Here is a 25,614-nt window from a genome sequence, read left to right as displayed (position 1 = left end):
AATGGCCATGTTAACATCATGCTCTTCTCATCATGAATTTTAGTCAACTTTCTAATCACACACTGGTGCAGTCATTACATCTAAAACAAATAGATCTAAATAATTAAAGAAAATGGCATTGCCAAATTACGATTTACTAACTTTTAAAATTTCTTGATGATTTTCCGATGCATATAATCGACCATCTCGAACAATGTCTTCTATTAACTGTTGATAATCTTCTGAAAAGCCAACCGCAGAAACAAATGTTGCACCACATATCAATCACTGTACAAAAAGCATCTCACATCCAGAAAGTAACTGATCCATAAGTATCTTTACCTACAGTTCCCTAAATAAATTTTAAAAATCCTCCAGAGAAGTTAATGGAAATAGTGTTTATATTCAGAAAACAGGTAAATTATTAAGCATATAATGAAAACAGGAAGATGAATTCTTATGGGAAGGAATCAACAGTCATTAGAAGGTGCTCTCAATCTTTTGGCTAGAGCTAAGAAAGAGATAAATATCATATCTTATTGCAGATATCTGTGATAAAAAGGGGATATTTATATGTAATCTGAGATAAAGTATTAGTTTTCTATTACAAATCATTCAGAAGCACACTCTGTAATACAGCAGCAATATCCTTAGACAACTATAAATCATCAGTAAAAATAAAACTGCAATATTAAAAAGGTAGCACAAAAAGTAGGGAATTTCTCTAATGGTGATACAAAATATACTTATGCAAATACATATATATATATATATATATATATATATATATATATATATATATATATATATATATATATATATATATATATATATATATATATATATATATATATATATATATATATATATATATATATATATATATATATATATATATATATATATATATATATATATATATATATATATACACACACACACATACACACATACACACATACACACATACATATACATATATACTTATATACTTATATATATATACTTATAATGCATAAAAATATCAGCTGAAACTCAGAAAATATCGGGTCAGCAATATTTCTAACCAATTAAGGACACGTGTATGTCCTAGAAATTTTATATTTGTTTTCATCCCTGAAAATATTTTTCTTCTCTTGACTATTGACTATTATAAGTTTACATATATTAGGAAGACAGAAAAACATGCAAATGTTACCATCATAAGTCACATAAGGCACTTGGAACCCTTTGCCACTGTTTCCTTCATTGGATCTAAACTGAATCCACAATTTTCGTGACCGGGAGGTGAATGCTATTGGTCTCTCATAAGTCTGACACGTTTCATAGGTGGTAACTGATGTGGGTGAAGCTATAATATAAAAACAAATGCACTAAAATGTTTTCTTCTCATTTCCAAGAAATGCTGTGCATGAGATCTCTCAAACTCTAACATTTAAAGTAAATAAGAATATAAAGTTGCCTTCAGACTATTACTCCATCTAGCCCAGGGCTGGGTATTCTGACTAGCAGCACTTTCCAAAGTATCAACAGCAGTTTTGGCTAGCCCTGCTAGCTGACATCCTGTTAACTGGAGTTATCAGGAGCTGAATACTTGTGGCCTTCTGGCTGCAAAGCATGTGCTCTGTCACCGACCAAAGAGTTTAGATCTGATAGATGATGAAGATGACAAGTTGCTTACTTTTAACTGATATTATCTGGTCATCTCTGTGCTGTCATACTGGTTCTGGGCTTGTGAAGAAGCAGTTTCAGAGTAATCTAGAGCTGTAGCCAGAGAATTAGTGCTCTAAATTCTTACTTAGAAGATGGGGGGGAGGAGTGAACACCTCAGTTGAGTGTGATTGAGATAGGTATTAATGTAGTTATTTTGTAGTATCTTTTCTTTCTCCCATTGTCTGATGAGCTTAGCTTGGAGAAAGCAGCTTTATAGTTCCAGCCTAAATCTTATTGGACCTTTTAGCCAACTGATCCCTGCATTTCCTCCAGCTGGTTAAGCTTCCTCTCCTGGCCATTTTGAGAGTGCTGTTGAGCTGCAGGATCTTGGACTAAGCCTCTGTAATGCCTGACAAAGAGTGTCAGGTCTTTGGCTAGTGCTGTAGGCTTTGGTACAGGTGCAGAACCTATGCATGGCACAGCACAGAAACTGCAAATAAGAATAGACAAAAGCCAAAGCTACTTGTATACATAGCATGAAACATCACTGAGTTGAATTGTACCTGTGGTACTTCAGTTCCTATTTGCAGCTAGTCTCTCATATTCAGACATCACGGTTTGTTTTAGACCAATGTCCATTTCATGTTTCACTGGAGAAATAAGTACTTTTATCTGCTTGCATAGGATCTAAAATCGCATTGTTTTTGGATGGAAATTAAGTTGAAGATGGTAATACTGGACTTACTACAGAGTTGGCGATCTCCATGGTAATCATTATCATGGAAAATGAGAACTTAAATGGCTTTATAGCCAGAAGGAATTTTGGAGAAGGTGTAGCAGGAATAGAAACCATTCTATACAACACTGAAAGAGTAGTTCAGTTTTGGTCATTCATCTGTTGCACATTCCCATCATCCGGCATGCACAAGCCACTGAGTTTGCAACAGCACAGATGGCTTTCCATCCCATTAAAGTATTTGAATGCCCAGCCTTTGCAAGGGCTAGTGGTCCTCTGGAGTCATTTCCGGGTCGTCCACGTCTGGGTTGCGTCTATTAAGGATTTATGTTCTCCTTAGGTATTTGCATGTTTTTTTCTGGGATAATACAACTTACCACTTTTTCTCATAACTAAAACATCACCACATTCATCTTCAATGGGGAGAAATATCTCAGGTACCACTATGAGAATCCGCCTCTTTGGTGGTGGGTTTATATTCCAAGTGCATTCAACATTGGCTGGATAATCTCCGGGATAGTTGGGAGACTCAATGTAACCTATGTAGTCTCCAAGTTCCCCCCCACACTGTTGATCTATGAAAAAGTAAAGAGAGGAGACTGAAACTATGGGCATGCTGGGTTGTATCCTTAATCACTATGCAGAGTGATTATAACACATGTATTAAATATACAAGATCATAACCATATGTATATTGAGATCTAGATTCAGAACTACACTTAAAAGGATAGTAGAAAACACTCTTAAATAAAAGAGATTTTTATTTAATTTACAGAAAATAAATAAGTTTCAAAGTTTAAGAGGCTTTAAAGGTAAAATGGGGATCTACAGAAAGGACAAATGCTCTAGAAAAACAGTCAAAACCTTTCCCAGGCTGAATCTGAAAGGGGGCAAGCCAAAACATGCAAACCTGGTCTAGGAGAGAAGAGGGGAGAATTCTTCAGTGGAGGTGAGGCAATTTCAGAGGCTTAGTCGTATCTTTTCTAAACTCAAAAGCCCCAGAATCTTCAGCCTTTCCTCTTAGGGAAAGTGCTCTAGCTCCCTAATAATCTTGGTTGACCTCCTCTGTACTTTTTCTATCTGTGCAACGTCCTTTTTGAGATATGGTGACCAGAACTGTACACAGTATTCCAAATGAGTCTGCACCATAGACCTGTATTGGGGTATTACAATATGGGCCATTTTATTCTCAATCCCTCACCCAATAATCCCTAACATAGAGTTTGCCCTTTTTATCTCTGCAGCACACTAGGTTAACACTTTCACTGAGCTGTCCACTACAACCCTAAGACTTTTTCTTGGTCTCAGCTAGCTCAAATCCCATTAGCCTATATTTGAAGTTGGGATTTTTTGTCTCAAAGTGCATCAGAACTTTATTTTCCACATTGTCGCCCACTAACTTAGTTTATGGAGGTCGTCTTGGAGCTCTTCACAAGTAGCCTTGGTTTTCACCATCCTGAATAATTTTGTGTCATCAGCAAACTTGGCCACTAAATTACTCACCCCTAGTTCCAGTTCATTGATGAATAAATTACAGTACCGTTTCCATCACCACTCTACACTTACATAGGGGGATGAGCTGTGCAGTGTTGGGGCCACCCAGGATCAGCCTCAGTACTGATCCTTTACTCATTAATAATTATTATAGATAACAATAATAATGACAGTATTTTTGTTGTGCCATATATTCATACACAAATGTATGGTCAATTAATCCATTAATTTATTAACGTATTTAAAAAAAAATTCTGGATATTAATGGCCAGCAGCTAGCATCACTTGAGGCAAATCAGACTCCCTGCGGAGTATCTTCTAGAGCTGTCAACCACTTCCAAGGAGAGTTACCAAGAGATTTGCTGGTAATCTACTATACAGTGCAACCTCCATCTTCTGTTCCCTTATTCAAATGGCTCTACATTAAACTAGATACTGACTGAGGATATAGAGTGATTTCATTTGGGGGTATGATTTGTGGTTGCTCATGTAGTGGGAAGGGGTTGATCCAAGGAAGGGACAACTGGATATTTTCCATATGGCTTATGAGGAAGGGCTAGTTTGCAAATTGTTTATATGGCTAAGAACATTATCCGTGTAATGCTATCTTTATTTGGACAAACCCAATGACAAATAACAGTTTGCATATTCCACCAGATCAGTTGTTACAAAACAAAAAGCAGAATTTAAGCAGGTTTTTCAGGTCATTATGTTATGTAGACCTTCTCATATTAGCAAGTGATGGATTTTCTGACAGGTAAAGATTACATGAGCTGTGTTTTGGCTTTGGGGGCATTTACATTTGAACTAATTCTACTGTCTAGCTATGTGGTCAAGAACTGTCTGTCTTCCAGATGTGCTGTTACTGTGACCAGGCTTGTTTAGTCAGTTTAGGAAGTTCTGTTTTTTTGTAGTACATATTCATGAAACTTACTTTTACAGTGTGTAACATTAGTAGAACCATCAAAGTCTGTACTGGTGTTCCCAGGGCAGGTGAGACAGTAGTTCTGCCCAAATTCAGGTTGGTAGGCTCCAACAGGACAGCGCATACATCTGTGGGTTGTAGAGTTGTAGTGGTGGCCAGGAGAACAATGAACTGTGTGGTGGAAAGGCATGTCATTTTCCCTATTGCTCAATACATTAAAGATGAACCCACAAAAAGTGGAATTCAAATGAGAATAATTATATATTTATTATTATATTTATATATTTATATTTATTAATTATTATATTTATATACCACCCTCCCCTTACAATTATTAAGACAATTAAGACAAGACGTATTATAAGATAATATAGAGCTACCATAGAAAAGAGCTCTCCCTGTTCCCTTGGAATGTGGAATGTAATATCTGCTCTGCATCCTGAACTAATCCTATTGTACCTTGCTTCTAGCCCACATCACTGGCTGATGCTGGTGAAGGCTGGAAAATGGTCAAGGTAAAGTGCCAAGTCTGGAATGTGGTGCACATGTGGCTGGGAACTCCCAAGACTGCCTTTTACAACTTGCAGTCCACCACAAATCCTTGTGCACTTTACCCATAAATACATTTGTTACTTGAACTGTCATGGACACTTTTTAAAAATCCTGCATGTCTTACAGCAATCTTTCTAACTGTGGGATGATCTGGTGTATGTGTGCACACAAGATACCTTGGATGGAGTACCGAACTCTAGGAAAAGCCAAGAACCCAACAGCAAAAGCAGAGGATGAATCTCAGCAGTATTTGGGGATAATGGAACCAGTGCCTTCCCTCCAATATGGATCTGAAATTAGTGAGAATTGTTTGGAAGCATATACCCCTAGGGTGAGGATTCATTTAATCTATAAAGAGCAGGTTCAAAGCTTGGGAGTTCTGGAGGAGCCAGATCTTCAAATGGAGATACCAACCTATAGAACAAAGCCACATTAAGCAGCTCCAGATAGTTTGCCAGCTATAATCCTCTTTGAGGAGGTGGGATTTGGCCATAGTTATTCAAGCATATATGGCATCCAGATTCAGAACATCACAGATGTAAAAGCTAGAGGCATCAAACTCATAGTGGGCCTCCCCAGGATGCTCCCTTAAACCACTAAACAAATAACAGCCAAAGTGAAAAAGAGAACAATGCTAATTTTATATCTTCCTTCACAGCAAACAAATGGCCAAGAAACCTAGGGCAAAGTCAAGCCCCCCTGACCTTTGACAGAGTGCAATTCCCTCCACACCCAGGAAAACCTTTCATTCAACTACATTCTCAGTCTCCCTCTCTGATTCTGACAAGCACCCAATAAAAGACACTTTTGCTTCTCTTGGACTTTCAATGAATGGGAGCTCAGTTATTTGCAGGTAGCAGTGTCCATCAAACTTTGGAGGGTCCCTACTGGTACCTCTAAGGCTAGTAAATACCTCTTCCACTGTTATCTAGAAGTTCCATGCTGTGTTTAATCTGGGTTGTTTTTGTTTTTCCAATCCTTCTTGAGCTGTGCCCCCAAATGTGGAGATTTATTTGGTGACCACATGCATGTCAAACGTTGCATCCCAAGTGCTACTCCACCCAAAATTTGGCCTGAATTATGGCTCATCATGCAGTTGGTGTCCATCCTAGGCCCAATGTATTTTATCTTACATTTTCTTGCAAATCTAGAGCCATTTTCAGGTTTGTAGAAAGTTCTGTCTCACCCATTCCCAACTTCAGTCACTAGATTTAAGTATCCCAAGACTTGTTGACTTTGCTTTTAGAATATATCACAAAGCTTTATACTTTAGAATATATCACAACGCTTATATTCCTTTCTGAAACATATGAACAGTGCAAGCTAATAGAGGAGGAGTTATGTGTGGGACTGATGCAACAAGAGTCAAAGAGGGAGGTATATGCACATTTTAACAAATGAGCCTATTTAGCTATGGAATCATTTTAGGGTTTGTCTGTTTGTAGCTTGTTTTTAGTTTTTGCTACGTACTCATACACTTACTGGGATGGGTATCTGCTATTTGAGCTGAGTTGTTGATAAGACTGTTGTCTGAATCCTGGGAGTACAAACTCCTTTGCATCTAAAATCACTATAAAAAGTAGTGCTTAGCCACTACATGAGCCCTATGAAAAGAAAGCAATAATCCCCGGTGAGTATGTGTGCTTGCACACAAATCCAGGATTTTTTTCGTGCACTTGAAACATTGAGACAGAGGAGAGAAGATTGCAGGAAAGGTAAGCAAGTGGGGACCTACAATAATTTTGCAGCGAGATGTCATTCCCCTACCTCTACTTCTTTCCCTCTCTTTTTCTATCAAAATCCTCTTCTCTCTCTCTGCCCTCACCTTTATCTATCTTTCTTCCATTATCTCCCTTTTCCCCTTACCCCTTCTACACCAGTTTCCCCCTTTCCCCCATTCCCTTTTCACCCCAACCCCTTGTATATAAATCTCTCTTACTCCCAGACCTTCTCAGACAATGTTCCCCTTCTCTGTCCCTCACCCCTTCTCAATTGGCTTCTTTTTCTCTCTCCCAATCTCTCCCCTTTTCTCTCTTTCCCACCTCCCTCAAACTATCCATCTTCTTTCTCTTCCCTTCTCTCAGACAACCCCCTTCTTTTTTTCTCTCACCCTCTCTTAATTTTCCCTACCTTTGATATGACAGCAGTGTCTGGAAGCCCAAAGTGGCTCTCAGTGTCCAATGTTATAGCACCTGGATTTGGCAGCTTTCCCCATCATCCATTGCTGCAGCTGGGCCTGGTAATGACTCCCAGGCTCGGTCACTGAAGCAGCCAGGCCCCTCAATTGTAAGTGCATTGTGTTTATTCAATGGGTGGGGATTTAAACCCTCAAATGTATTTTTTAACACGTTGTAAATTTTTTTGGCAAGCTTAGGGAATCACCCAAATTTGTAGAAAAAAATTGTTTGGGATAAGTGTGGCTCTGGATTGCAGATTTAGATATCCACAGATGGGGGTGCTCACATTCAAGAAAAAATATACAGATATGTGAAAGAAAAAATACTGGGGGTGAGGAAGTGTTGGTGAGCCTTGGCAAATGACTGAGGGTTCCAAGGTCCAGACTCAGATGCCAGAAAATTATTTGTCAATCCTGCTTCCAAACATACCTTTTGTTTCACAATCCTGAAATGTGATGGCACCTTCATATTTTGTCACAAGTCCTCCTCCACATGGAAAACAGAGGGTCCTTCCTGGTTCAGGCTGGTATGTGCCAAGCGGGCACAGTCTACAAGGTTTAAAGCCATCAGAGGAAAAATATCCAGGAGAACACTGCCCTAGAAATTGAAAATATTCTGTCGCATTATTCTGCATAGTATTTTATGGAAATGTAACATAGCTATTTGATATACTGTGAATGTAGCCATGTAAGAGAGTAAGGGAAACAAAACGATTCAGAGGGAAATGGAATATTTAATAGTTGTACAACCCTACACGTTTCACGTGTTGTTTCATCAGAGGGAATCTTTTGGATTCTTTTTCAATACATTCCCATACATACATATTTTAGAAAATAGCCAAAACATATGGGGTTGGATCCAGACAGTTTTCTAATAGTTGAATGGAACTTTCCTGCCACGCACCCCACTGATCTCCATTAAATCTCTTAGGGATAGGCAACCCAGAGGCATGAGAAGAGGGGGATGGAATTGGTGGATAAGCTTGGATACAACTTATAGACCGATTATGTACCGGGCTAGAAATCCGGGATGGCGGCAGCAGGGTAGCCCCAATTATGCACCTTGCTACCGCCATCCCAGCCCTGGCCTGGCGCAGTGCCCTGGAAGACCAGCGACAAGGGAACACGGAATCTTCCACATTCCCTGGGATGCCGCAGGTGCCAGTGGGGATGGGGTTGGGCCAGCCCTGTGCGTAAGTGGAAGAGCTGGCCTTTTTGGCCCAGCCCTTTCCTCAACCTACGCTGTCCCTGGAGGGTAAGCCGACTGGGGAGTGCCCCCACCCGCACCTTGGTGGGAGAGCGGCATGCTGCTCCCCGCCATTGTGCAGAGGGGGCCCCACTCCCCCCCTCACTTCCTCGCTGTTGCTGCCTCCAGGCAGTGAGTCGGGCTTTCCAGCCCCGGCGTTATGTGTGTGTGCACATGCACCTGCGGTATGCTGGGGCAGCCGTGCATAATGGGTCTCAGGCTGGTGCACCATGGTTCTCCGAGCGAGTGATAAGTATGTGCTAAATTATATCTACAGAATAAAATATCTACTCTATTTGGTCTGTAAATGCTTGGATTGGAATAGATCTAGCTGAAATTATGTACTTTTCAGCACAACACTATATATGTTTATGGAATAAATTAGGACTTTTCCACACAAATATGCACAGGGGAACAGATGTTGCCTCCAACCTGTGTCAGAGGAAAAGTCTCTGGATCATCAAGTATGCAAAAGGCCTTAAAACTTCTAAGAAGAGCAAGACTGTTTCACTTCCATTTTAGATATCTTGTAATTATCCTCATGGTGATATGATAACAATCTTCAAATACTTGAAGGGCTGTCATACAGAAGATGGAGCAGAGTTGTTCTCTGTTGTCCCAGAGGGTCGGACCAAAACCAATGGGTTAAAATTAATTAAAAAGGATTTTCAGCTAAACATCCAGAAGAAGTTCCTGACAGTTAGAGCGGTTCCTCAGTAGAACAGGATTCCTTGGGAGATGGTGGGTTCTCCTTCTTTGGAAGTTTTAAAGCAGAGGCTAGATAGTCATCTGAGATAAATGCTGATTTTATGAACTTAGGCATATTGTGAGTGGGTGGGCAGGTAGTCGTGAGTTCCTGCATTGTGCAGGGGGTTGGACTAGATGACCCTGGAGGTACCTTCCAACTCTATGATTCTATGATAAATCCCATTTGTATTCTAAAGTGATATGTTCTCAAATATTCAATTAAAATTTTTTTGCAAGAAGTATATTTTATAGACATAGAAAAATGAACACCCAAGAAAAACACTATGACACTTCATGTAGCATGGAAAACAGTATTAAGGTAACATGGTATTCTCTCTCTAGAGGAGGGGTAAAGAGCTGCAAATTGCCTTGGGAGTGACTGATCACTCTCAAGTGACTTTCTGCTTACCTCTGCTCTGGGGTACACCCAATTCACACAAAAAACTGTGAGGCCCAACTGACCTGACCAGTGCTCTGTTGAGCTGACAGTGCACCCTAGGACATGTCTCAGAATCTTCTACAATGCGCAAGTTATCTAGGGCAGGTGAACAGGGGTCTTTTGGCAGATAATAACTAAAGAGATAGGAAATCTGAACCCACTAATATAGACCATAGCCTTATAAATATCTTTTCCTATTTCCACACAAACCTCCCATTCCTGTTATAAGCAAATTACACTTGCCTCCACATTCTGACACATGCCGTGCACCTGCTACTCCCTGTCCCTCACCACTCGGGCATGGTTGACAAGACAGTTGACCTTCTGTATCTTGGAATGTTCCAGGTGAGCAAGGAATACATTGGTTATGGTCTCCATTGTAATAGGTGCCTATGTTGCAGGTAACTGGGAATATAAATGAAATGATAAATAAAAACGTATTCATATCTACTACTAGGACTTCATTTAACCTTTCCTTTTAGTACATAAGATCTTAAATCAGACTCTCTGGAGGCCATCTGAGGGTTCTGCAAAAGATGGAAAGCTCACATGTAAGGGTTGTCACCTTGCCTGTGATTACTCTCCTTGTGAAAATAGTAATTTTAGGATGGGAATGATACCTCCTATCTGTCTGAGATTTGAGTTAGAGGTGTGACTCTTTGCGACTGGCATCCAAATGGGAGTGGGAGTTAAGAAGATTACTACTCAAATTTATGGAAATTAATGAACAAAAATATTAGAATAACTTTAAGAAAGAAATTGGATATTATGGACCAAAATGACTAAAATATAACATGAATAAACACTCTGTGTACATCCACCATTGATGCTACACAGGGAAAGCTAGGTGTAGCTTTGCACAGTAATGCACAGTAGCTTTGCACAGTAGGTGTAGCTTTGCACAGAAGACGCTCGCACATGTCTCGGTTTGGCGGCAGCTGTGTCAGAGTGCTCTATGCACTTGAGTGTCAAGAGTTGTGCTTTGTATCTTACCACACTTTCCATCCTGCTGCATTTGCCCTGCACTGCAGGGTCCATATCCTTCAGGAACCAATTGGGCTGCCTTCTGAGCCACTTCATACTCTTTCCCAGAAAATTCAATGTAAAATTGCTGCTTGTTGATAGATTTTCTCAATGTTTTGATTGCTGTTTGTAGCTTCTGCTCCATTCTTTTACGCAAGCAGTCAATGTTACAAGCCTCTAGGTGGGAAAATGATAGGAAAATTAGAAGCAACTGATTCCAGAGGGGTCACACTGAGACAAAAGAAGTGCTAGTTTTTATATCTCGCTTTTCTCTACCCTAAGGAGTCCCAAAGTGGCTTACAATCACCTTCCCTTCTTGTCCCTACAATGGCTCCTTATGAAGTAGGTGTGGCTGAGACAGTTCTGAGGGAACTGTGACTGGCCTACAATCACCCAGCTTGGGTTTCATGTGAGGGAGTAGAGAATCAAAACTGGTTTTCCAGATCCAGAGTCTGCCGCTCTTTGACCAGCATACCACATGACAGATTTCAGTCCAACTTACACAACTGCATCATTTTGAGCACTATAATGTGACTTGACATAAATGATTTTTTTGCCATTTTTTAATGCTGTCTCTCTAGGGAACTTGCTAACGAACTAAATCCTCATCTGAAGTTCTGGGTTTGCTTCCTTGTAATTAGTTTTCCATGAGGGCAGTTATTCAGGGTTGTAGGAGACTTGGAAGAAATACCAGCACTACAGAGGCATATCAATCTCAATGACCCAAAACCAGTACAGAAGACATACATTTCCATCTCACAACCATTACATAGAGAAGTGAAGGAATACTTACAGGGTCTCCTGACAAGGGGATATATTAAAAAAAAGGTGTGTCCCAAGGAAGATTGTATTCATTCCAGGGGTCTGTGTCCCAAGGAAGATTGGGAGCCTCGGCCTCTGTGTATATTATTGGGAACTGAATAGAAAATTTATACCTGATGGACAACTCATCCCTTAAATTCAGAGTGGGTGTAGCGGACTAAAGGCAAAACTTGGTTTTCAGACCAGGCAAAAGAATACCACAAGAGGTATAGTGCAGAATGCCAGCATAGTTTAGTGGTTAAGAGAGGCAGGCTATTAATTTGGTGAGCCAGGTTTGATTTCCTGCTCCTCCAAATGCAGCCAGCTGGGTGACCTTGGGCTCGTCACAGCTCTGAAAGTGCTATTCTGACTGAGCAGTCCTATCAGAAGCTCTCTCAACCTCATGTACCTCACAGGGTGTCTGTTGTAGGGAGAGGAAGGGAAGGCGATTGTAAGCCGCTTTTTGAGACTCCTCTAGGCAGTGAAAAGCAGAGTATAAAAATCAACTTGTCTTCAAAATTGGCACCTAATTGCATTTAATATACCTTGGGTTTTATATGAATGGGCTGGATTCCATTTGGACTGATTAATGTACTTGTAACCTTCCAGAGATATATGTAAAAATACCTTGAAGATCTTAGAGATGAAATATGCATCCCCTATGTGTATAATGTTCTAGTTTAGAGTGGTAACTTTGAAGAACATGGAGAGAATGTGAAGGTTTTATAACATCGACAGAAGTATGGCATCAAATAAAAAGCTTCCAAGTATGATTTCTTTTAAAAGAGAAGTAAGCTATTTATGAACAATGGCATCTGTTGAGGGTTACAGTTCTGGACTATTTCTCTTGATATTCATTTTTATGTTTTTTGCAGGGTAAGGAAGAAAATATTTTACAGAACTATCCCTATGTCTCTTTTCATCATCCCTTTGTTAGGAACAGAATCCACCTACATTAAGCAACAACTGGCTCATTCACTGGCTTCTGGTCAAGGAATCCTATTATTTTAGGTGAACAGCAACATCGGCTATTTTTGTGTATAGGAAGGGCAGTTAAACAGACCTAGCTCATGTGCAAACTAAATTGCAGAGGGTTGTCTGTGCTGAGCTTCTGCCCTCAAGTGGGTCTATTTAGGCAGTACACTGAGTTGCTGTGTAGAGGAATTTTCTGCTTTCACCCAGGAAAATCTAATATGGATACTGATGCACTACCCAGGATGCACTTAACATAGGAAAGTCTATAATCCAGTGGACCAATGTCATACTTTATTTTAATGATACAGCTCTATCAACCTAAAGACCATGAGCTGAATCACAATGAAATCCCCTGACATAAAATTGCTCACACCATTTTCTATTATTGCACTACACAGAGAAATGAGATTCTTCGTTGTATATGTGAATAGGCTACATTATAAAATACAGCATTCCACTGTGTCTATCTGCCCTGATGCACACAAGTATGACTTATCAGAATAAGGCCTATTAATATATCAGCCATATAAAAACTGAGGTGGAATTGCATTTAGCCAAGAAAATATAAAAACTCTCCTATAGAATGGCACAATTAAAAATACAGTCAGGATGGCCTTGTGGATACAAAAGCCTAAAGGGAACAAACCCTTTGAGCCTGTATGCATGAGCTAAATAGATCTGATTCAAAAAGTCACTTGGAAATTAAGGTGTTAGCAGAGGTCAGCCCTAGGGTTGTTAGTTCCACAGGCTGAAAGCCTAATAGTGATAGCCTTGATTCAACTAACTCCCAAGGGTTTAAATAAGAATCTTCTCTTAACAGGGATAAATATTCATTAGGGAACAACATTTTCAGCTGACACCTAAAGGTGGCTCTCCATGCATGTGCCTTGAGTGAACATAAACTCAATTCTAACTTCAGAACACCAACACACTGTAGTGCCCCAATAATCTTTCGAACAAAAGATAACACTACATAATCTAAGAATGCATGGCATGCCTCTATTCACACAGGAATGTCATATAATAAGCTGGGAGACGACTTTGCTATCAAAAATTGTAGTGGCTACCGGAAGGTAGTAACCACCAGATGTTAAAAAATATTTCACAATTGATTGAGGCATAGTTAGTGCCTTAGTGCAGTGGTCCCCAACCCCCGGGCCGTGACCCAGTGCCGGGCCGCAAGAGCCTCAGCAGCGGGCTGCAGTGCCCTCTCCCTGCCCCCCTGCAGCGAGAAGCTCGCCAGACCGAAGCAGCTGATTAGTTTGCGGCCCGGCAAGCTTCTTGCTGCCAGAGGGTGGAAGCATGGCGGCACCCCGGTGGTGCAAATGCACATGCACGTACTTGCCGTGCATGCGCGTTTGTGCCCGACGGGGGCGCAAACGTGCATACTCGGCAGATCGCGCATGTGCAGAGCTGCCGCGCATACGCATTTGCCCCCCGCTGAGCGCAAATGCGCATGCGTGGCAGTTCCACGCATGCGCGTTTGTGCGGGCCCTGGGTCTCCCCCCACCCCTTGGCAACGTTCCGCAACTGGAAAAAGGTTGCGGACTGCTGTCTTAGTGTATACTGATGAAACAACTATGAAGATAGTTGATATCATTTTACAATCTGCAGATGAACAGAAATAGTGTACTTTTTTTTCCTATTCTCCATCTCGAAGGACAATCTACTTGCATCCCACCTAGATGTTCAGTTCCTCAGATAATAAGCAAACAGATTGTCTAAGCTATGCCCTCCCACCAAAAACAGCACATCACATAAATCTTACTCTCAGTCTAGATGCAGATATATTTACTGTCCATGATCATCTTGGGACTCCCCTTACAACTTTCAATGATACCACTGTGTCTCAGCCTATGGAGTTACTTGAACACAATGTTGAAGAACCAGGCCCTTCTAATGCAATGGACTGCAGTGATATGCCAGAGTCTCCACAGAATGCTGTGGGTCATCCAGTTAGAGAAACAAGAGCCCATAGATGCTGACATATGATCAGTTGGGAACATCCTCTTACCAGCGTCTTCTTTTAGTTGTGGCACAATTGACTGTACAGTGGTATTGTTCACAATATTATTTGACATTTTACTATAAGATCCCTGTATGCTGTGGAATATGTAAATATGAGGAATTTTCTTTTAGGGGGAGGGGGTAGTACAATGGAGAATAACAGCTGATGCAAGTTTTATGTCTGTTTATATGCTACTGTCCTTTAAGACTGAGGCATAAGGCATAATGGGCTGTGGAGATTTCAGTTAGCAGACTGCAGTGCTAAAGTGATCTGGGTTCTGAAAGTGTCTTCATATAAGTTTGGGGTGCTCTTAAGAAATAAAAACTAGGATTTTCTATACATCTTGCCCTTTTCTGATTGGAGTGTAACATTTACAGAACATTAAACTGTATCTATTGTTTGGCCCCAATGTGTGGCACAATCTAATGTGACCAAGAAACTGAATGTAGGATGCAGCTCTTCCAGCTGGAGCAGATCCGAGTCTTAACGGTTGATGTCAAGAGGGATTGGAAGCATCTCTTCAATTTCTCACACAACTGAGTGGCTATATGGCTACACTGGTGGACGACAGTGGACAAGTCTGCTCTCTCCTCCTGAGTTTTGACTGCTCAGCTCTCACCACCAAAAGAGGCCCCCCATCAATCCCATGTTAAGCATGACACTCTGGTGATAATAATGTGAATACAATATTTTGGGTCTTCGGGAGCTGCAGATGTCATTCTTTTTGCAGGCAGTCACTTGGCCCAATCAGTATTTGCTAACCTGAGATTTCCTCAGACTTCAGCTCCACTTCAAATTCAGCAGTGATATGGGACACTTCCTTGGATGGGGATTTTCGGCCACGACGTTTCTTCTTTGAGGAGTCACACTTGAAGTTCACAAAAGTCACTGGGCAGTTGTCTGTGCAAGGAAACTGTCCTCCTGTGCAACATGGAAAAGAAACCAAGGCAGAAGGTGGCAGAAGGTGGCAGCAGGGGACAAGGAGTGCCAGTGCTATAGGACCTGGATGATCAAAACTGCAAAAATCTGAAACATTTGTTCATTCATATGCATTCAGTGCATACTCCCAATAAAGTTTTACTCCAGTGCATCTTATTAAAATCCTACTTCAGTTTGTCCCATTTCTAATATATCATGTTCCTCATCCTAAACTGCTACTCAGAAGCTCAAACATTTCAAAGGAGAGGACAGCTCAGATTCAGATTCAGAGTACCTTTATTGGCATAAAATTGCAAAGCATAAAATGAAAATTTCAAACAGTTTCAGATGTAAAATCTATCGTAAAAGATTTTCATTTAAAATTGCCAGTAAAAACTTTGCTACTTTTATAATAGTTGCTGTGTCCCTCACATTTAGTATCATTTTAATCCAGTGTTTCTCGTTAACACAGCTGAATTTCAATTTCTTCAGATAATTAGCTAATGGGCGACGAAATACTTCAAACTTAGGACACACCAGAAATATATGGTACAACGTGTCAGGGACACTACATCCATGTAAACAGTATCTGTCCTGAGGAAGGATCTTCAAAAATCTACCTCGGGTGATATTTGAGGGAAAGATATTTGAGGGAAATTTCTAGCAAGCTACTAGAAATGCTCTTCTTAACTGTTGTGTCTCCAAAATTTGTAGAGGACAGCTCATCATCATGTAATGGGGTGTGGGCTGAATATCTGTTCTGCATTCAGGTAGGCAGAGCCTGTTAGTGAGCAACTCAAACCCTCAATGAAATCTACAAATCATCCTCCCAAGCCAGAGCAAAGTCCTTTAAAGCTGGGGGGAGGGGGGGCACAGTATTTTTAAGCCTAAAAACCCAGAAAAGAATCCACATGGTACCTTATAATGATTAAAGGTGTTTGGTGGATTGTGTACTCTACCCCCTCTTTGGGGCAGACATGGCTGTTAGTGACTTCTTTCTTCAGGAAAAGCCCCCAGTTGCACTCTGTCGCAATTTATGTCTGCTATTCTGGGGAGCTTTCCAAAGTCTATTTGAATGGGGACTCTAGAACTGAAACCATATGTAATAACAGGGAGAGCACCCCTGGTTTTGAAGGGTAAATAAATGTCAGACGTGCTGTGCCCCTGGGAAACTCAGAAAATGTTTTTTTTACACTGTGTGTTCTTTCCCAATCAATGCCCTCTCCTCAGAAGAGGCAGGATATGACTACTTGATTTTTTTCTCTATTGGATAAATAGCAGTCTTCATCAGGACTTTTGTCAGGAAACTGATTTGTGGAGAGGATTAACCCTGCCCAGACACACCCCAGTGCCCTCAGACACTCTCGCCACATACCCAGCACCCAGCCGTCTTCATTAGCCTGAACAGATTACTTGAATGAGCTGTCTTAGGGATGTGCACAACAAAAAAATGTGCTACTTTTCAGATTCAGGTTGAATTGATCTGGCCAGATCTGAATCACCCATAGCACTGGTTTGCATTCCAATTTGGAGAGTCAAGTTTGACCTAATGGGAAATTTTGCTTTTTCATCTCTTACGTAGTCTGAGGGTGGTAGTGAGGTAGAGGCACCACTTTTGCAGTGTAGCTTCGGGAGCCTCTCCTCAAAAGGACCTCCAAGTTTCAAAAAGATCAGACCACACTTGGGTGCCTGTAGAATTGGACCCCTTGGTCCAATCTTTTTAAAACTGGGGGGGGGGGTGTTTAGAGGCTCCTGCAGCTATGCTGCCTCTACCTCAAATCCCCATCACCCAAACTACAGAATATAAAAAAGGCAAAATTTCCCATTGATTATAATGGCCGCATAGGCTATAATGGAGCAGCTAAATCTCTGAAATGTGTTTCGGATAAAGCTGGTCCTGTCCGTTTAAAGTGCAGGAATGGCCAATTCGGCTTGGATATGGCTGAAAAGTAACTGAATCAGCATTGATTCAGGGTTTTTTGGCTTATCCAAACTGAATCACCCATCCCTGGCTGTCATTGCTGCCTTTGTTCACTTTTACCTGAACAGTCCATTGCAAAATGGACATCACATAGTATTGCCAATATAGCCTAAAACTTATTTTTTCGCCACATAAAAGGACCCTTTTATGCATGTGTATTATGACCCCTCCCCCCACATACCTGTAACTGCTTGCTGCTTCTCAACATCTTTAATTTTTTCTTTGGTACGGGGACTTAAGTGACACTTTGCATCCTTGATTTTAAAACGAGCTTTCTGCTTGATGGGTGGCGCTAATATGTCTGAGAACAGTAAATGAAAAAAGTTATAATTTGCACTATATTTTAGGGAACCCTTAAGACGCATCTGGATTTCTGTTTCTTTTGATTTTCATTTGTTATGTTTTTTACAAAGTAAGGGAGAAATTTAAATACTCTGCAGAAGTATGCCTATGCCTCTCCCCATTATTTCTTTGTTTTGAATGGAATTATTCTACAATAAGCAACAATTGGTTCACTGACTGGTTTCTGGTTCAGGCAAGGCCCAGTCAAAGGACTCTCTTTAATTCTGCTCTTCTAAGCAAAGAGCAACACATGCACCCTTCCCCTGTCAAAGCCAGTCCAGAAGCTGTCCCCCTTTGGCTATTTTTGTGTATGGGGAGGACAGTTAAACAGACCCAGCACATTTACAAACTAAATTGCAGAGGATTGTCTATAGTGAGCCCCTGCCCTCAGTTGTGTCTGTTTAGGCAGTAGACTGAGAGTGCAGGTTGGGTGCAGGGTCTACTAGCCCTTCCTCTACACAGACAACTCAGACTGAATATCTGAAATAGGATGCAGATGCAAACCATGGATAGTGGCCCCCCTGAGGTGTGTAAGGAAAGAATGAGCCTCTGAATCAGTGGTTCTCAACCTTGGGGTTGTGACCCTATTAGGGAATGCTTGGCCCCTTCCCCAGGGTCAGCAGGTTGTTGGATGCAGCAGCAGCAGAGCCATGTCAATGGCTGCCTCCATGCTGCCTCAATTGTGCACCTGCACGCGCATGTGTGTGCGCACTCACACCCGCCTCCCGCCAGTGCATGCATGCTGTGTCTGCGCACACACTGCCGCCGCCACCACAGCTGAAGTTGGGGTTGCAACAAAGGTATCGTTGAAAACCGCTGCTCTATATACTTCACACAATGGACCTGTGTCTCTGCTAAAGACCAAGGGTGGAAGGAGGTGTAGGTGGTTAGAAAGGAACACTTGAAACCCAATTCTGCCTCTGAATCACCAGTTGCCTAATTCCACAACATATCCCAACTCTAGGACATATCAGAGGATGATATCCATGATTATGGGTGGCTGGGAGTCTCACTCTCTCTCTCTGGTCACACTTACCTGCACAGCTGGTAAGTGTCATGTTATGTTTCTGGCTTGATTTGCCCTGGTGGACTGACACACCACAGCTCACTGAATAACTGTTCTCAGAGTCTGAACAGAAATGAAAACAAAAAATTAGAAGTTCAGCCATGGGAAATCCATTACCTACCTTAGTTTTTTTTTTTTTTGCCTGTACTATGTCACTACTTTTGTCCAACTACAGTCATTGTAAGCATGAGTGCAGCACCTATTTTATCATTGTAGACATTTCAAAGTATAGATTTTAAATATATCCAACTTATAGCCAAAGCTCATATTCTTGTTTTCCTTATGCCTGCAGCCTGGGTAAACTATCAGAACTGGCTTTTAGGAGAAAGTGCTGGTAAATTGTGCGGATGCCAACATTATGACGTTTGCCCAAACATAATAAACATAACATATGCTCACTATTATGGGACATTTTGGTGCCACACTTGGAGCCACACTCTTGAAAAGTGCCTTTGTCGTCATTTTGTGGGGCCAAAGGCACAAAGAACTGTAAGGGTATCTCCCCTTCCTTCAGTAAGAAAAGGCATTTGGACACTCATGGAAGAATGTACAGCAACTGCAAATTTCTTCGCAATTTTTGAATCAATAACAATTTGAGAAAACAAACTCAAGTCTACAACAAAGTTCAGTCATGGAGATCACTAGAGAGACACCCCTACATGCAACCAGCTGGGTGACCTTGGGCTCACCACAGCACTCATAAAGCTATTCTGACCGAGCAGTAATATCAGGGCTCTCTCAGCCTCACCTACCCCATAGGGGGTCTGTTGTGGGAAAAAGAAAGGGAAGGCGAATGTAAGCCGCTTTGAGACTCCTTCGGGGAGAGAAAAAGCAGCATATAAGAACCAACTCTTCTTCTATTCACATGGTGGCAAAAAAGAAAACGAGGAGCATGTGATATGTTCAGCAGGAAAACCCATGTGCATGCAGCTCTAATTTGAGGTTGGATGCCCCATTTTTTAGTTTCTAGGCTACAGAATAAAATGTCTGTGGCCAGCCTGTGCATGTGCTGTCCCAATGTGGGACTGCACAGGAAGATAAAAGATAAACCAACATTCCCCTTCTCCTTTACCGAAATGGATATGCCCCCCCTGCCCCCTTTCCTGTGTTATTATCCAGTTTGTGAAATGGGGAATTAAAGTTTATGATGACTGGGTTGAAATTTATGGTGAGTAAAGACAATTAAGTGAAATGACAGCAAATTGTCAGAACTACTGTATCCTGTTTTTAAGTAAAAATTCAGCTGTACTTACATGCTCACATGCTCACAAAGGACAAGAGCCCACTAAGGCTACAGGGAACACCACGCATGCTTTACACAGAACTTCCACTACATTCAAGGCACATTAATTCCAAACATTACTTTCAAAATCTGACTGCATATTTCAGCACACCTTATGTCTTCTTGCAGTTACTACTGGTAAGTAAATAATTTAAATCAATTATTAATGTTAATTGCTTAAACTATTTTATTTATTTATCTAGATTATACCCATCATCTAGATTATACCCACCAACCCACGGGTTGGTGTACAGCATTATAGAATAAAACCATTAAAACACATAAATACAATTAAAACTATTTAAAAAGCTAACAATAAACATCCTGTGCTGAGTCAGTGCTGGTGATTCTCCATAAGAGGGACGATGAGGGAGGGGCCCCAAACTGATAGGGGAGTCCCTTATGGTGTTCTGATTTTTCAGGAGTGACAGCTCTGTAAGATGTTCTCTGGGAGCTCATTCTACCAGGTAGGGGCCAGGGCTGAAAAGGCTAGTCACACTTTTTTGGGGCTGGGGCAGCCACTTGGTTAGCCACAGCTGGCTGCAGAATTCTCCAAGGGACATATTCAGACAGGCGGTCCCTTAGATATGCAGGTCCCAGACCACAAATAGCCTTAAACATTAGCACTAGAACCTTGAACTGAATTCAGAACTCAACTGGGAGCTGATGTAGCTGCTGCAGGGCTTGTCTTATGTGTTTCCCCCATGGTGAGGACTTGTGCAGCAACATTTTGGATCAGTTGTAATTTCCAAATTAGAGTCAAGGGCAGGCTCACGTAGAGCGAGTTATAATAATCAAGTCTAAAGGTGATTGTTGCATGGATCACTGTGACTAGATGCGCTAGGGCTAACAGGTTAGCTTGGCGAAGATGGGAAATTGCCAGGTATTCTACTTTTGTGACTTGAGCAAGGAGACATCAAAAATCACGGCCAAATTCCTGCCTGTATGTGCAGTTGTTAGTTGCACTCTGTCCAGGTATGGAAGCCGTGCTTCCTGCTCTGGGCCTTTCCTTGCCAGCCACAGGACCTTTGTCTTCAAAGGCTTCAGCTTCAGACAACTACCCTTGAGCCAGCTGACCACGGCCTCAAAACATCTGGCCAATGAGTCTGGAGGGGCATCCGGTTGGTTGTCCATGAGAGCTGGGTGTCATCCACATATTGGTGGCATCCAAGTCCATAGTTCCAGATCAGTGGGCAAGAGGGCGTACAAAGATGTTGAATAATGTCAGTGAGTGAACCACTCCCTGCGGAACTCTGCATTGGAGTTGGCAGAGCTGTGATTTATTCTCCCTGATTGCTATTCTGTATTGTCACCTGTGGAGAAAGAAGGTAACCCATTAATGGGCTATCCTCCATATTCGCACATGGATGAGGTGTCGAGCAAGAAGTTTTTGGTCTACCATGTCAAAAGCTGCTGTAAGATCTAGTAATACAAGCAGCGCTGACGTGCCTTGGTTCAGCTGTCTCTGGAGATCATCCGTCAGGGTGATAAGAGCTGTTTCTACCCCATGGCCAGGGCAGAAGCCTAACTGGAATGGGTCAAGGACCAATGCTTCCTTTAGGTGTGCTAGCAACTGGTGTGCGGCTGCTCTTTCAACCACCTTCCCCAGGAACATGAGATGCAACGCGGGATGGTAGTTAGCTGGGTCACACAGGTCCAGTGATAACATCTTCAATAGAGGGTGAACCACAGCCTCTCTCAGACCATCCAGGAAGTTCCCTGTAATCCCTATAATGAGGGACCGGTTTATTATCTCCTGACACGGTTCTCCCATCCTCTCATCACTTGTTTTTAGGAGCCATGAAGGGCAGGGATCCAGTGGACAGGTGGTAGGCCTCACTGAACCTAGTAACCTATCCACCTTGGCCTGGGTAAGTGGGATGAAACTATTAAAGGTTCCTTCTGAAGGCAGTCAAGGGGACTGTAGCTCATTTATTGTATCAACCGTTGAGAGAAAGTTGCAGCAGAGCTGCAAGATCCTTCATGATTTGTTGCGGGGGGGGGGGGGAGAGGGATGCATCTTATTGAATGGTACAGTAGCATATTAAAGTGACAGAACAAAATACAAGTCCAGTAGCACCTTCAAGTTCAACAGCATTTTTTTCAGGATATAGATTTTCGTGGGTCAAAACGCACTTTGTCAGATTACTTTGACTCACAAAAAAAACTTATACCTTGGAAAATGTTGAACAAAGTTTGAGTCCAGTGCCATCTTTAAGAACAACTAAGTTTTATTCAGAGTAGAAGCTTTGGAGAAGTGTACATGCACACAAAAGCTTATATCTTGAATCAAACTTTGTTGGTCTTAAAGGGGCCACTGGACTCAAAGTTAATTCTGCTGATTCAGACCAACATGGCTACCTACCTGAATCTATCTTCCTGGAAAATGTTGTTGGTCTTGAGGGTGCAAGTGGACTCACATTTTGTTCTGTTGCTACAGACTAAAACAGATGACAACCTGAAACAATAAAATGAAAGATCCTTAATGTCTTTTATTACCGACAAGTTTAAATCTTAAAAGAAAAAGTATTCTGAAACAGTGCAACTGCAGAACTCCCTATTCAGTTAGGCTTGTCACTATTGATGACTTCAAGGGGCCAACCCTGTGGGGACTTGCAGGAATTAGCAAAACTGAAGAGGCTCACCCACACCTCCACCAGCCTTTTACACGGGAGGAAGGGGGAGAAGGACTGTCCCATTGTGCCTATGCAAATATATGGAGATTTTAAAAAAGGAATTGTGCTGTTCTTATGCAGTGTTACCCTCACTCCCCAAAATAACAAAAACTAAAGAAACAGAGAACACTGATGGTCATGTGAGAACACATCAGGCGTGAAAGCTATAGCACAGCTAACTGAAAGGAAACGGATTACCCTTTGCCCTCTGCAATCTCTGTTGCAAGGAAGATCTTATCCACAATCATACAAGCAGCCTGACCATTAAAGAAACCGTCCTGGTGTGGAAGCAGCCCTGAATGCAGTATCTGCATGTTAATTCTATTCCCTCCCTCTCCATCACTGATCAGTGTAAAACAACATCTCCCTTCTAGGAAATCTAGCCTGGAGTTTTATTAGCATCCTCAAATGGGACAAGCCTGTTTTGTCATAAAATCATATATGAATCCATCTGTAGCATGGCAACAAACTTCATCTAGGTGTATTCAGATGTCATGGGAAATTAAAAACTGGATCAAACCAGGAAGCAGTCAAATATCAGCCAAACATGGAGTGAGAAGAACAGGGGCCACACAAGAGAAAAGGAGCTAAGAGTCTTTGTGCCTAGCTGCAGCTGAGCATGACATCTGAATGTGACCAAACTGCCTCCACCCTGCCTCCTTTCATCTGAGGAAAGCATAAGAAAATTCTCAGTTTGTATTAACAGGGGCCTACTGGGGGCTTTGCTCAGAGCTTCCAAATCCTGAAGCCAGGAACTAATTCTTTCCAAACTACCCTAGGAGGCTAAAATACAAATGAAATCATTACTTAGTGAGAAAATTATATCCCCCTGGCAGCAAGAAATCTCAGGCTGAAAACTCTCTTGAAAACTGGGGGGAAGGGACCATTGCATCTGCAAAGAAATGGTAGTGCGGAATGGTGCTCAGTCTTTGCCCCTTACTGCACTTATACAAGCTCTTGTCTAAATTAGTGCTTAAGGCGTAATGAATAAGACAGTGAAAAGATTTATTTTGTCAACTAGGAAAAAGAAAAACAGTTGTGTACCAATTCTGTACCAACCTGGAACAAAAAGTGTGTTAGATGGACACGATAAGAAACAGCTCTCAAATCCTCCCAACTTACTACACACCAACTGAACATTTGGAGCGGGCTTGCTGCTTGGGAGGCACTTCACCATCTCTGAAGAAGAAGCAATAGGAAATTAGAAATCATTCAGGTAAAACAGGAGTAACTAGCCCTGCCCAACTTGCAATCCAAGCCATGCTGAACCTTGTCCACCAAGCTTATCATGGCCTGCCAACTCCCAGTGGGTCAATGCCCTGATGGTGCTCTTAGTTTGGTAAATCAGTGTATTTAGACCAAGTGTTCCAGCTTTCCCAGGATTTAAAGCATGCTGGTTATGTATTTGGAAGAGCAGCAGAGCTAATACCTGCAATTTAGACAAATGGACACATACTTTAAACAGGCTGGACATTAGCTATGATGTCCATGACATTTCCAACACTCTTTGTGTTCTAGCTATTAATCTGTCCCTGTCAATCCTGAGGAGTCCTGCAATCTCTCCTTCTCTACCTGGAGCATTCTCTATACTTCAATTATGTTTCTTAGTTGGAACCTCAGAGCGGGCATAAGCCTTCACCAAAGGAATGGATGAAGACCACGGTTCTTTAAACTCTGAGTCTGGTAAGACCAAGGAGGCTCTCTTATGTGATATAGGAGCCGTGTGAGCTGTCAAACCTGTTGGTACCAATTTCCCTGATGCTGGTCTGGAACAGGCCTCAAAGGATGGAACTGAGGCCATCTGGGCCATATCAACAGGACCTGACACAGAAACCAGCTTGGCAGGATGGCAGCAGAGAAAGCTTGCCCCCTTCCCTTTCAGCCATGAATGCTTCCATCTTTTTTGTTTCTGGAGCTTAAATAGGATGCAGTGCTATTATTTGCACTCACTATTATTGTTGAAAGTGCTAGTTATAAGTGGATTTGTTAAATGCCATTGATGTTAAGCATGTCTAGTAAAATGAAAAGGAAACTTGGCACAGAAACTTGGTACCTGTAAAGATGAAGAGTGGAAGTTGAATTTGCATATTATGGGGGTAGGTGGGAGGGGGACCCTGTGAGCGCCACTTGCAAATATGGGAGTGTTCAGCAAGACTTGAACATGGCTACTGTCATCCTCAAAAATGCACTATGAGCAGTTTTTAAAGAAAAGTATAGAAATGGCCAAATGTGAAATTCTGCTTACCAACACAATCCTTTTTATTCCAATTTAGTTTCTTCCCAGGTGGACAAACACATTCATAACTTCCCAATGTATTCAGACACCCATAGCCACAGCTCCCTTTGTTGATGCTGCATTCATCAATATCTGAAAGAATATTTAAATGCATCAATCTTGAACTGTGATTATATAAATGAGAATAGATTCAAGCGGATAGCCATGTTGGTCTGAAGCAGCAGAACAAATTTTGAGTTCAGTAGCACCTTTAAGACCAACAATGTTTTATTCAAGATATGAGCTCTCGTGTGCACGCACACTTCTTCAGACATTGTATCTGCATTTTAATTTTACTTCAACATCTGAAATTTAAAAATT

The 25,614-nt window shown here is 41.6% G+C and overlaps 1 protein-coding gene across 4 annotated transcripts in view; it reads right to left on the bottom strand.

The window, feature by feature from the left end:
• SCUBE1 (signal peptide, CUB domain and EGF like domain containing 1) overlaps positions 1-25,614 on the bottom strand; it is a 156,135-nt gene that overhangs the window by 11,053 nt on the left and 119,468 nt on the right. For all 4 annotated transcript variants that reach the window (XM_077337820.1, XM_077337821.1, XM_077337822.1 and 1 more), the window contains 12 exons: positions 25,264-25,386; positions 24,078-24,197; positions 19,032-19,124; positions 17,835-17,954; positions 15,517-15,675; positions 10,941-11,147; positions 10,191-10,352; positions 7,946-8,113; positions 4,797-4,958; positions 2,746-2,943; positions 1,178-1,330; positions 142-221 (listed from right to left, as the gene is read on the bottom strand). In XM_077337820.1, the coding sequence (XP_077193935.1) occupies positions 142-221; positions 1,178-1,330; positions 2,746-2,943; positions 4,797-4,958; positions 7,946-8,113; positions 10,191-10,352; positions 10,941-11,147; positions 15,517-15,675; positions 17,835-17,954; positions 19,032-19,124; positions 24,078-24,197; positions 25,264-25,386 (1,745 nt within the window). The remainder of the gene's footprint in view (positions 1-141; positions 222-1,177; positions 1,331-2,745; positions 2,944-4,796; positions 4,959-7,945; positions 8,114-10,190; positions 10,353-10,940; positions 11,148-15,516; positions 15,676-17,834; positions 17,955-19,031; positions 19,125-24,077; positions 24,198-25,263; positions 25,387-25,614) is intronic.

This window comes from Paroedura picta, chromosome 5, assembly GCF_049243985.1.
Source record: "Paroedura picta isolate Pp20150507F chromosome 5, Ppicta_v3.0, whole genome shotgun sequence".
In the NCBI taxonomy this organism is placed as follows: domain Eukaryota; kingdom Metazoa; phylum Chordata; class Lepidosauria; order Squamata; family Gekkonidae; genus Paroedura; species Paroedura picta.
Note: the sequence above shows the minus strand (reverse complement) of the source record. Positions and strands in the feature narration are given on the sequence as shown.